Consider the following 12336-nt stretch of genomic DNA (forward strand, 5'->3'; position numbering starts at 1 on the left):
TTATTTTGTGCTTGCGTGAATCGTGCTGTGCATGTGTGGATCTTGTCCTGTGCATGTATGAATTATGTATTTGTGAAAATAGAGACTGATCAAGTTCCATACACATTTACACAAATAGTTTATTCATTAAAAACACTAAAGAAATATAAATAGAGAGAAATCTCAAACTGTCTCACAGACAATCAATGCTGTTTCTAGTTGTGTAGAATAAGTGCCTACAAAATGAACTCACTGCAAAAACCAGCTTGTCTGTAAATGACCCTCAGAGAAAGCGGAGAAACATGCATGTTTTCTTGTAAAAATTTATCACCGCACATTAAGCAGGATAATTTCCCTAACTGGTGTAAAAATCCTGATTTATGCACTTAGAGCGCATCCAAATACTTTCTCTAAATGTAAAACCACTTAAAGTTTATGAGTAACAAAAAACGAAATTGACATTTAAGCGAAACTGACATTGGACCATTTTTTTTATTGAGCGAGCAAATGTTACGACTTTTGTTCTTTTATGGCTCGGTAATTCTTAATGCACATGAATAAACAAAAAGGTTAAATTTGTAGATATTAATTCAAACATATAGCAGCTGACATTCTGACAAGGAGCTTCTGCCAGAGTCAACAGAGAGGTTGGCCTACATGTGTTCAAAAAGCGCTTAAAGCTTCATAAGAAGAGTAAGAAGCCCACTGCGCCGCAGCGAGAAAACAGAATGTGTGAATAACATTTCGCTTCCAATATTACAGGGATGTTTTTATACGTCTCACTTGGTCCAAATCCAATGAAAAGTGTTTAGGGTGTTCAGGAATAGCATAAGATCAGAGGGTTAAAATGTAATATTCTTGCTTTTCTCAGAGGAAAAAGCATCTTTATTATATAAGTGTGGTTTTAACCCTCTCTCTAGTTCAACTGTATAGGCTTCACGTTTACAGGCATGCGGGGGATGCCCTCTATACAGTGAAAGTGATCTGAGTGGATTCCTCTGGCAGAGCTTGGTGCTCTGGTTGCCCGCACGGTGGCCACGGAAACAGACCAGCACTGCACGGCCACTAACAGTGCCAAGCAGGCCAGTCGCTCACTCTCTTTGGATGAAACCCAGGAAAGGTGCTCTGAGGGGAGGGGAAAACTGGTGACCATGGAAACACTATTCAGATGTCCTTCTGGCGTACATATACGGTTCTCTTAAAGGTCCGACATCCTGCCTTTTTTAAAGCCTTCCAAAGTAAAACTGAAGGAAAATATATGAAATAATGTCTTTATAACTTCAAGTTGTTTTCTTATAACCTCAGATGAAAATACTTTGCTATATCACACCGCGTCTGAAGGCTGAAAAAAAAAGTTAAATCCAGAAATTAAAACTTTGAAAAACAATTTTCCTTTTTAAACTATTTTTTTTTACTAATTATTTTTACTTTATTTATTTTTCAAAATGTTTTTATATATTTTATATTTTCTAAGGCAATTTTTATAACTTAAAATTTAAACTTAGATTTTCTTTTTACAGATATTATAGTATGTATTTTAAAATTTATTTATCATAATTTTTTTCAATTTCTTTTAAATTACTGTAATTTAAAAAAAAAATTCTTTCTTTATTTTATTTTTTCAAAGTATTATATGTTTGTATATATTTCATATAATTTCACATTTATTTTCCATCATTTTTTTTATAACTTAACTTTTTCAGATTTTTTCTGTTTTTTTTTGTTTAGATAACTTTAGTTTTTATTTTCATTTCTCTTTTTCAGATTTGTTTGTGAATTAATTTTTTTTTTCAAATTGTGTTTCACAGATTATATTATCTTTAATTCAAGCTAAATAGAAACCCTCTGGACTAATAAAAAATGTTGCTAACGTTCCTGCAGAGCTCCTGACTCTAAAGGAAACCCCTTCCTCTGAATGTAGACAATCAGACATTATCTAAATAAAAAGTTCAGAAAAAAAAATCTGGATATTTTAAACTTGATAGCCCATATTCATTATTCATTCATTAAGGATTTGTTTTTCTACACATTGAGTAATAATAAAAAAAAGTACTTATGAATCTATTATTTTTCTTAAATGGGACAAAACAATTCACAAAACAGGGTTAGCTAAACCTGACAAAATATGTAGAAAAATAAAAAATATATAATAAAAATAAATTGCAGACTTTCTACATGATATTACCCTATCTTTTTGACTGGTTTTATAAAAGTTGCGATTTTAAAAAAATGTGCGATATATTACCTAACCCTTATTGCTGATTTCGTATTAGCAGCTAAAAGAGCCGCGTCGTCTTAACTTTGAGCGGGAATCATGGCGCTCTGACTCTCACCACCCTTCCCGATTGAAGAAAGTTTGTGTTTATTAACAGCGAGGGAGCAAAGCAGTGAAGGTAGGTGCTTCCTGAAGGGGGCGCTCTATAGCCCAATTTACACTACCCTTTTAAAACCGTGGCAAAAATGGTCCAAACACGGTAATCGAGATAACTGTTGAGAGTAAATGGACACAACTGAACTGGATCGTGCCAGAAACAACCGAACCGTGCTAAATCTAGTAGTAGTTCATCAGTAAGGCTCATGGCGCTTCAGTTCTGGCTCACATAACAAAGAGCTCATAAGCAGACGCTGTCATCTCCTATGTACAGTGAGGTACTAATTTTACGGGTCTTCCGGCGTGTTCAGCTTTGCTATCTACAGATCCCTTTACATGTTCGCAACATGAACTTCTTAGCCAAGTCACAATAAACAGAATCACAACAGCGTGGTGAGACCTGTGATGATGCTGAGGCCGAGGCTCTCATTGAAACTTGTGGCGGAGGACGCTGTCCAGGCACATAAGTTCCTAAATGTTATGGGTTCCTTAATTTTTGTTTGCGTAATTTCCGTCTTGAGAGCTGTAGTATTGTGGAACGCTGATAGGAAGCGAGTAACCGTGGTAGCGTGATGTGTAAATGGTCGTAAGAACGAAGTTCGGCCCAGTTAACTAATCCAAGCTGTGCCCGAACTCGGCACAGACCGGTTTCAGAGGGGTAGTGGAAATGGAGCAGTAGTAGATGTTCTCCAACCGCTTGTTTTCTCAGGTGAGGGAAGAGCTGCTGCTCAGACAGCAGAACTGTATGAATCAATCAAAATACTGCTTTGTGCGAGATTTCCATGAAGAAATCGCATTCAGAGTTTATACAGGAATGAGTAACTTAATGCTTTTTAATGCTCTTTTAATGCGCTCAGAAATGATTTTAATGCCATCAACAGGTACCCATGACTCTCATATATATGTTTGTGTGTGTGTGCATATATGTTATATATATTATGTATAACACGGCAAAATCCTTGGTCATCTGTACCGTGGACAGTTTGCAGCCATGTCCCAAATTCCTTGTTTTCCAGTCACTTTTGTTGAAATTTGCATTTTCCCATTCTCTAGCTTTTTCTCCGCCTAAAGCTTCTTTTCCGAACTTATGGATTTACAATCAACCGGAAGCAGTTCTGCGCAAATATACTGCGACATAATATATCTGGCGAAATATTTCTTATAACTGTATTTAATTTTAAATGCCACGATAATCACATTTAATGTTTTTTGATGTTAATTAAGGCCTTAATTAAAAAAAATAATAGTTTAATTACTTTTAATCATTTTTAATGACCCTTGGAAACCCTGGCATTATGACATAGCTAAAAGCTCACAGATGTTGATTTTACATCATATAAGCCCTTTAATATTTTACTGTAAAATTTGTCATGCATAATCTTTCTTTATACCAACAAAGGAACAAAAACAACAGTGCAATTTTAAAACTCTGCTAATCCCCTCCAATTACATCTCATAATGGGTTAAAAAAACATTTTAAATATATGCTGAGAAGCTGCAGAGGAGGATTTAAAATGAGACTGAACTGTAGACTCAGAGTTTAGCCCAGAAAGCCAACCAGTCTAATGGGAACCTTACCAAAGAGAACCCTGTGAAATGGAGCTGTACCTTCGAAAGGAAAACCAGGAAGGCTAACCTGTCCGGAGTCGTCACAGGAAGTGACCTTCCCTTCAAAATATCTTTATACCCACTGAATTTCTTGAATTATTATCATATTAAAAAACAATACAAGTTTTCTGTTTGAAAATTATGTGATGGATCAACAAGCAACAGCAGAAGAAAAACATAAATAATAGTATTTATAGTTCCTACAAACATGTTCTACCTGAATTAAACTGACCAACCTTATATTTAGAGCTATACTCTCATGTTTTATGTCTCCACCAGCTTTGCATGATTTAATGAAAACTGTTAAAGAAGAAACACAGCAGGGGGGGAAAGCTGTGGAGACGCTAAAAGCAGATTTAGGTCTAAAAGTTGAAACTTGTCACAGAGCTCGATTTAATCCATCATTTGAACATGAGAGAGGAGGGGGGGCGGCTGCAAAGATACATGCTAGGAGGGGAAATCCTGGACCTTCAAATACAAATGGTAAAGATTGCTTTTGTTTAGTATTAATCTAAAGGAGGTCAGTGCTTGGATGGGATGTTTGGGGGGTGGGGGTCAGGAAAACGGCTTCCTTTATTCTCTCCGTCAGCTACAGGAGCGTAAATCTGTCTTCATTTGTTCAGTTGCTCAGAGACAACTTTATTTATTTATCCATTTGCTGCTAATTAGAACGTTTGCACCGACGAGCCCGGAAGCCGCTGCCGCATTAGCACCCAGTTTGCACCCGCCGTCCCCCGCCCCCTCCGGCTCTCTCCGGATCCAGAAAGAAAAAGGAGCGCTGCGCCTTTAAGTGACGATAATTTTAAGGAAAAAAAAGGACGGACACCCAGGTGCACTTTCAGAAACACTTTTCAAACACTCTGCCAAGCATTTCTGAACTCAGCGACGCCGTCTTATGTAAATACATTAAACAGCTAATTAGGCGAGTTAGGATGAATGAGGAACGGAGAAAAGGCAGCTTGTTTGTAGGTGAAATAAATAGGAAGTCACGCTCGGTACAGTGAGGAGCTATATTCCACACTGTGTTGATCAAAAGGAGAGCGGGACCCCCACCTCGGCAGGCCCCGTATATTCTTTCTGTTTTTCCAGGGAACAAAAAAGGAGAGCTCTTGAGGCCATGGGTGGAAGAAAGGAAGAAAGGAGCCCTGCTCTGGGTCCTGGCTGAATGGAGGCCGTTCACACTTAGAAAGGCCTGTTTACTCTCCCTTAATAATGGCTCTAATTTTCTGATCATTATTGGGTAATTCCATCCACCCCCACGCCCAACGTTTAACGCTTTCTCCCATCACTCAGAAGCTTCGCATTCCCCGAATAAATCAACTCGTCCCTTTTCTGGAAACATTTGGCCGAAGTCAAAATAAGAGAAAATAATCCTAATCCTGCTTTTAATGCTTCACATTCGCACGTGGAACCGTTCTGATTGGAGAAGAGGAACACTTTCTCCTCCATTCTGTTCTGGTTTTTTAGATGGGAACCTGAATCCACCAGTGAGTAACAATATTCTCTCTGCTATAATTCACTGGAAACAAAAAAAAGGAGCATGTCTGGAAACATTATAGATTTTATTCGATCTTACTAAATAAAAAATGTACATTTATTCAGCATATGAGGCAGATTGAAGGGGTTCGCTGCGCACACACACACACACAGAGCGAAGGAAGCGTAAAGTGAAAACAGGGATGTAAAGGGGGGAGAAAATGTTAAAATGAGTGAGGGAGAAAAAGGAGCAGACGAGGAGAAGTTGGCAGAGACTGTGTGTCGGTTTGAAAAGCTGGCACCTTCTAAACAGAGCTGCAGCACCGGGTGCCAAACGCTGCCAAGCCGCCCCGCTAGCCTGAATGTGTGCCCTCCCTCTGTCTTTGTTTCCTGCGTGGCATTTTGCATTATCTTTATTCTACGCTTTTCTTTTTTACTTTATATCAGCGCCCGGCATCGTCCCCAAACAGAAACGCCACCGAACGAGAATGTCGACGAAGCTCGGAGGAGATTTAGATCCGTTTATTGATCCGTGTCAGATTTTTATTTCTGTATTTAAGGGTGAAATCACCTGTTTTATGCAAATATTTTAAACCCGAAGGCGTTGATGTATTCCAGTTTGTTTTGTTATTAAACAAACTGGAATGGGGGGGGATACGTATGTTTTTAGCGGACAGACAGATTTCAGGCCTGGCGCCTGTACAGAGGAAGGAGAGCAGTGGTAGCAGAGAGATTTAACACTGTTAGGACGATATAAAATAATATGATAAGCCTACAGAACAACATATGTAATGTGAATTTTTTTAGAAAAAACCTCCTAAGAAATAAATTTATTTCTATAGTTCATGCTAAAGACACAAAAATTAATTATTACTCTTAATTGCACAATTAATTAAAAATCACTGTACAGTGAAATTAGGAAATAAATCTGTTCCTTGTTAATGCCCTCCCCACCAAAACGTTTCTGCTACAAAGAATTTTTCAATTTCCCAATATGAGACTTTTCTGTTTGAAAATTCCACCTAATTCAATCATTCGCTTTAGTCTTTTGTCTTTGTGTTTTTTTGCCAACATTATTCACTAAACTGGATAATTACAGTGAATATGAAGCCGGCTGGCCTCATCCCAAAGCTCCGGAACCAGAGAGCGGCGTAAAGTTCTGACAGAACGGTCAGCAGAGGTCTGGAGATGGGACAGAGAGACGTCCTTCATAGATCCGCACGCTGGTTGTTTATTCTGGAAGAGCTTCTCTATATGTATCTATCTGCTCGTCTCTCTGTAGGACACACACACACACACACACACACACATATATATATATATACACGCACTGGCAGCTGAAGAAAACGGAGGGCTTTTGAGTGAGGGCCAAGTGGTGGCTGTCAGAGGCCTCTACATGCCTCGGTGCGTAAATTAAAACCCTGCGGTGTCACTGACGCTGTCCCATCATGGGAGGACCCCGTGATGAAGCTCGAATTTTATGACCCACGTAATGTGGAACGACAACAAAGCAACGGAAAGATTCAGTAGAAAGTCTGGTTTTTGCACAGCGGACAACACCATTGTTCACAGAAAGCTGATTTTTTTTTTCTTTTAAATGTTCCCTCTGTGGAGCTATTTTCTGTTTTTCATTGGGGGACTCCAGACGCTACTTTCGGCCTAAAAGAACACAGCAATCTAAAGCTTCGTGTGAAAAAAACAAGACAAATCCCATTTGTTCTTTTTGGTCCCTTCTTCATTATGTAACCACAGGCCTGATAATAGTATCTCCATTTGAAGCTCAGGATATTGGGCGACGCAGATAAGATGCGTTTGATGGATTAGCCAGACGTGAGAAGGCGCTAAGTCTATCAGTCTCGCCGTCCGTTTCCAAGTCCCTCCTTTTGTTTGTCTCTTTAAAAAGAGATTCTCTTGGTCATTTGTAACGTCGGCACAAAGACACCCTGATGGGTAAAAATGGGCGCCTGCGCAGCAGCAGTGTGGAAACAAAGTGCACACGGTTTGGCTTTAAGACCTGGCTCCGGGTACCTATGCTCTCCGCCTGTCTGCAGCAAATATTGAGGCTGCGCTCTCAGAAACAGCTTTTCATGGAGGTAATGAAAGCCGTATGAGGCGGCCCGCGATCCAAACATGACTAATCCTGGAACCGCGCAGCTTTATCAGTACCGACAAATACAGAAGAACTGAGCGAAGGGGGAGATCCAAGGCGACATCACGTCAGACGCCATGTCCTCTTTTCTCCTCTTGGAGTTTAAACTGTTCAATAAAATAAAAAAAGGAGCGAGTTTCATACCTTAAGAAAAAGGAACCAGCTCAGATGCTTGCAGGTAAACATTATCACAAAGTTTAAAGAAAATATCTATGTTCATGCCAAGAGTTTTAAAGTTGTAGGGAAGGCATATATAAATGTCAAATCATTCTGGCTTAAACATGTATATAAATGTTCTCTTTATCAGACCATATTGTCCCAAAATTTAGAAAAATTTCTATTTAAAAAAAATCCTGTCTTAAAATCTGTTTCTTTTCCCCATTATCTTATGCAGGCCTGAACAGCTAAATTCAGCCAATCATATATCAACGGTCATCTGTCAATCAAATTTTTTCGGTCATAGCATCTTGATTTATATCTACACCAAACCAAGCTACAGCCACAAGTAAGACGGAAGATGGAACCTTCCGCCACAACAAATCCCGCCCTCTTGATAAACGACCAATCACATTCACTTTATTCACTCGTGTAAAGTCGTGCACCACTCGGGAGAATTCCGAAATGCAACGTTTGGAACAGCCGCTTCCCTACGACTTTACACAAGTGAATAAAGTGAATGTGATTGGTCGTTTATCAAGGGGGCGGGATTGTTGTGACAGAAGGTTGGCAAGCAAGTTTGGTTGTGGCCGGTTTGTAGGAAGCATCTTGCTAACCAGTTAGCAACTTAGTGCTAGTAGGTTCCCAATGGGAAATTCCATTGGGACCAAGTAGCACTAAATTGGTGACTTAGAAACGACACTGATAAGGAACGCTATGGACAGAGGAAACATGCAAGAGGAGGAGAGTTTATTGTCGAAGGTCGTGGATGAATCTCTTTCGTCTCCTTTTAATGGAGCGCTCCATTAAAAGTTAAAAGTTCTCTTTTCTGTTGCTGTTGTTCAATAAAAGTACATTTGAAGATACATTTTAAGGTGAGACCATTATACTTTTGAGTGTTGCTATACTGTTTGGTCCATTTACCGATTAAATGAGTAATTTAAAAAAATGGTTTTTTTTTTAAATGTCTTTTTTTTTGGAACCTCAAAAAAAACTAAAACAACAATAAAAAAAAAAGCAACAAAAAAACCCCCCACCCATTCTCTCCATGTAGCAAAGCATGTACAATAGTACTTGTAGTAATATTATATTAAGCATTAACCATATTTTTTAAAGGTCAGAATTAAGAATTAAGCAACAAAACAAAAAATTATTGTAATAATTGAAACACAGTGAAGATCAATACTGATCAGTCCCTCAGGTCTAATCTGGTTAGAATGTCCAAGAAGTGACTCCATATCTGGTCAAATGTAGCCAATATTTTCAGGAGTGCATCATGCCAACAGTTCGTTAATCAGAACGTTTCTTGTTTGGAGGCTCCAATCATTTCCAGTTTTTAAGTATATATATATTTTTGCTGCAGATGATGCTAAATCTGTTCCAATTTTTAGGAATACATCCATCAATTATTTCAGTAATCAATTAATTTGGCAAAGATATTTACTTTTTGCTATACAAAAAGGACAACTTCATCTTTATGTATTAATAATGAGGTTTTTCCTTCAGTAAAATGTCTGTTTTAGAATCTGAGTACCTTGACTCTGAGCAATGATTCACTTTGATTACTAAATTATTAAAATAATTGATAAATCTTTAGTGTAAAGAGGAGCATATTGTGGACAGAGGGTCTCCTGATCTGTGCTCCTGACCTCCGATCGGTGGCAACAGTGACATAAGCAAAGGGGGAATAAAAACGAGGACAAGAGAAGGGCGTCAGGTGAGGCGGCTACGGTCCAATCATCAGGTCCATGGTTACTGACAGCTTCCGCCAAACACAGTCAGACACCCTGGAATGGCGAGCTAAGAATAACGCTGTAACGCTGCCACCCAAAAGGTCAGAGTGGAGCCACCGCCTGCCCGTCCCTCTTTAAACTCTGCTTAACCCCCGACGTGTCTCGGGGAAATGAAACAGGAGCAGCTTTCAAACCTTGACGTACATCTCCCACGCTCTCAGGAATCTGACCATCAGAGGAGGGAGCTCGCCGCCGGAAAAATACAAAATACACTCCGTGATTGAAGTTTAAAAACTTCTAAACGACATTTATAAGATGCTTCATTTAGGGGCTGAAGGAGGAACCATGTAGAGAAAGCTGGTTTGCTTTGGAGTCGGTGGATGTTGGCACAGAGTGGAGTGGAGGGAGAAAAAAAACGTCTTTCCTCGAAGGAGGCACCAGGCTGTGCTCGGTACTGGGTCCGTCGTGGAACAGGAAGGGATGCTGTAGAAATGCACCCAGAATTACACACCCGCCTCAAAGGAGGGGGTCAATAATTTGCGGGGAGCTCCCCACCTTTCAGCCAAGGGAAGAATGACACCCTCCGTCTATAAAAGCAAAGCGCCGACATCGAGGATTCACACCTGACCTTCTGCTGGACAGCTGGAGCGGCGCTGCGGTAATCCGATGACGACAGCGATGGAGCTGCTCACATACGCTCTGATACAGCGCGCTAAAAAGGAAAGTTAGCATGGATGTCCTAAACAGTAACTGAATTTCACCAGAATAAGAAAAAAACACATTTTTAATTGATTTACCTGCAAAAACAAAATTTATTTTTTTCATAACTGTAAATTCCTTTAGCCAAATTTTTATTTGTAATAAACTTAATGTAAAAATATTTTTGCTTTACAAATCGGTGCTATTTAGTCTGGATAAAAAATATTCTAAATAAAAAAAAAAATAGGTGAAAAAAAAGTGAATTCTGGAATTCTTATTTCTATTAGTGAATAAGTTCCTCCAAATGAATTCAATACATGCTGCCATATTTTATTCATTTCCCGTACGCGTCTGGAAAAATTAAAACATGGAAACAACAAGGATGCTTTGATCTGTACAATCCGGCACCTAGCGAGCGGAGCATCCGGGCGTCACAAGGTAGAGCCCCGGGTCGGGTGGATGTGTGTGTGATACGCTGAGGCGACCTGGGGGCTGCAGGCTGGCTGCCTCCTAAACTACCTGGGACTGGGCCAGACCACCACTCGCACACTAACAGACACCAACGCACGCTCGCAGGGATTATACACACACACACACACACACACCATGGCGTGCACGAGGGATAAACCCGCTTGCAGATGCTTTTGTTTACCGACGGCGCCGCAAAACATGCACGTTTGGATTTAGTTAAATTTGCACACAAATGCTTCTACAAATGTACCAAAGCAAACATATCTCTTAGTAAACACAGATTTTAAGCCGGGGTCTTTCAAACTGTCAGAATCTCTTTAAAGAAAAAGAAACATCAATCAGCAAAGAAGCCTTTCTGTTTGTTTTTTCTTCTCCGGAGGGACTGTGATGCACTAGCGGAGCCTTTAAATATTAAAAACCTGGCATTTGTTTTGCCATCAGGACCATTTGGCGAACATTGCAGGGTGGGAGGTTATATCCTGACACCCGTACTGGTTTCTGATCTGTCTTCTCAATGCGTGGGGGGGAAACGTACCTGGTGTGTGGACGAAGTAGGCCAGGTAGAGATCCAGCTCCTTTACCGTCACCCCGATGTGGTGCGGCTGGACACACAGGCCGTGGTTGGAGCACTGGGGCGACTTGACCAGCCGCTCCCCGTCCGTGCTCTCCAGGGGGCTGCCCTTGAACAGGATGACCATCACCAGGTCCAGCCGCCACACCTTGTCGGCCTGGCGGAGGCAGTCGATGCGGCGGATCTTCCCCTTCTGGTCGGGGTTGGACAGCACGCAGCAGGGGGGCTTCTTTCCCGTGATAGTGAGGACGAAGTCCTCGCGGAACTCCGGCCTGATGTCCTTGCGGAGCTTGGCCAGCAGGCGCGAGGCCCACTTCTGCTTGATCTCCGGCTTCTCGCCCAGCAGCTCGTCCTTGACCGCGCGCTCCTCGTCCTTGCTCATCCTCTTCTCGTGCTTCTTGAAGTACTTGCGTTTGCGGGCCTGCAGGTTAAACCAGGTGTAGGAAAAGGCACGGACATGGGGGAGGAGGGCCTCGATGAAGGGGTGAAATTCATCCTGAGGACAGAAAAACACGTTTTAACCAACAAATACTACAAAAAAACATAATAAGAAACTATACACAGCTTTCAACTATAACCATTGATATAATCTACATACTTTATACATTTAATGCTCAGTAAAGGTTAAACTCTGACAAAAATACCAATTTAAATTTAGTAACAAATCCTAAATTAGGATCTAAACTGAGAAACAGCTTAAATCTGGACTTTAGTAACATTTAAGGACGTAGTTACGTTTCTACAGTTAGAACAAACAATAAAAATTCACTCTTTTTCTTAATTAGCTTAGCGATAATAAAGTGAAGTTTGTTAGCTAGTACTGAAACAGAGGTTCCTAATGTACAACTTGATACATTTTTATCAATTTCACAAGTTTGCTCCTTAATTAATAAATAATTCAACCTTAATAAAAATCTAATTCTTATTTTTGTTTTAGTTTTTTTTTTTTTTTAAACAAGGGAAAAACTAATATGCTAGCATGTCTGACCTTAGCCCTAGCGCTAAATGAGCTAAAATGCATATAAAGTTAGATTCTCTCTGAACAGCGACTTCCTGGACATTGTGGCTTTTACTGAGCCGATGGTGTCGTTCACAATAAAACACAGAAAAACAAAAACACAGA

The 12336-nt window shown here is 40.1% G+C and overlaps 1 protein-coding gene across 16 annotated transcripts in view; it reads right to left on the reverse strand.

Annotated features, from left to right (window-relative positions):
• LOC107098150 (nuclear factor 1 X-type-like) overlaps positions 1 to 12336 on the reverse strand; it is a 298579-nt gene that overhangs the window by 160678 nt on the left and 125565 nt on the right. For all 16 annotated transcript variants that reach the window (XM_015395640.1, XM_015395634.1, XM_015395636.1 and 13 more), the window contains one exon: positions 11178 to 11709. In XM_015395640.1, the coding sequence (XP_015251126.1) occupies positions 11178 to 11709 (532 nt within the window). The remainder of the gene's footprint in view (positions 1 to 11177; positions 11710 to 12336) is intronic.

Source organism: Cyprinodon variegatus, unplaced genomic scaffold (assembly GCF_000732505.1).
Source record: "Cyprinodon variegatus isolate N-32 unplaced genomic scaffold, C_variegatus-1.0 Scaffold751, whole genome shotgun sequence".
Lineage (NCBI taxonomy): Eukaryota > Metazoa > Chordata > Actinopteri > Cyprinodontiformes > Cyprinodontidae > Cyprinodon > Cyprinodon variegatus.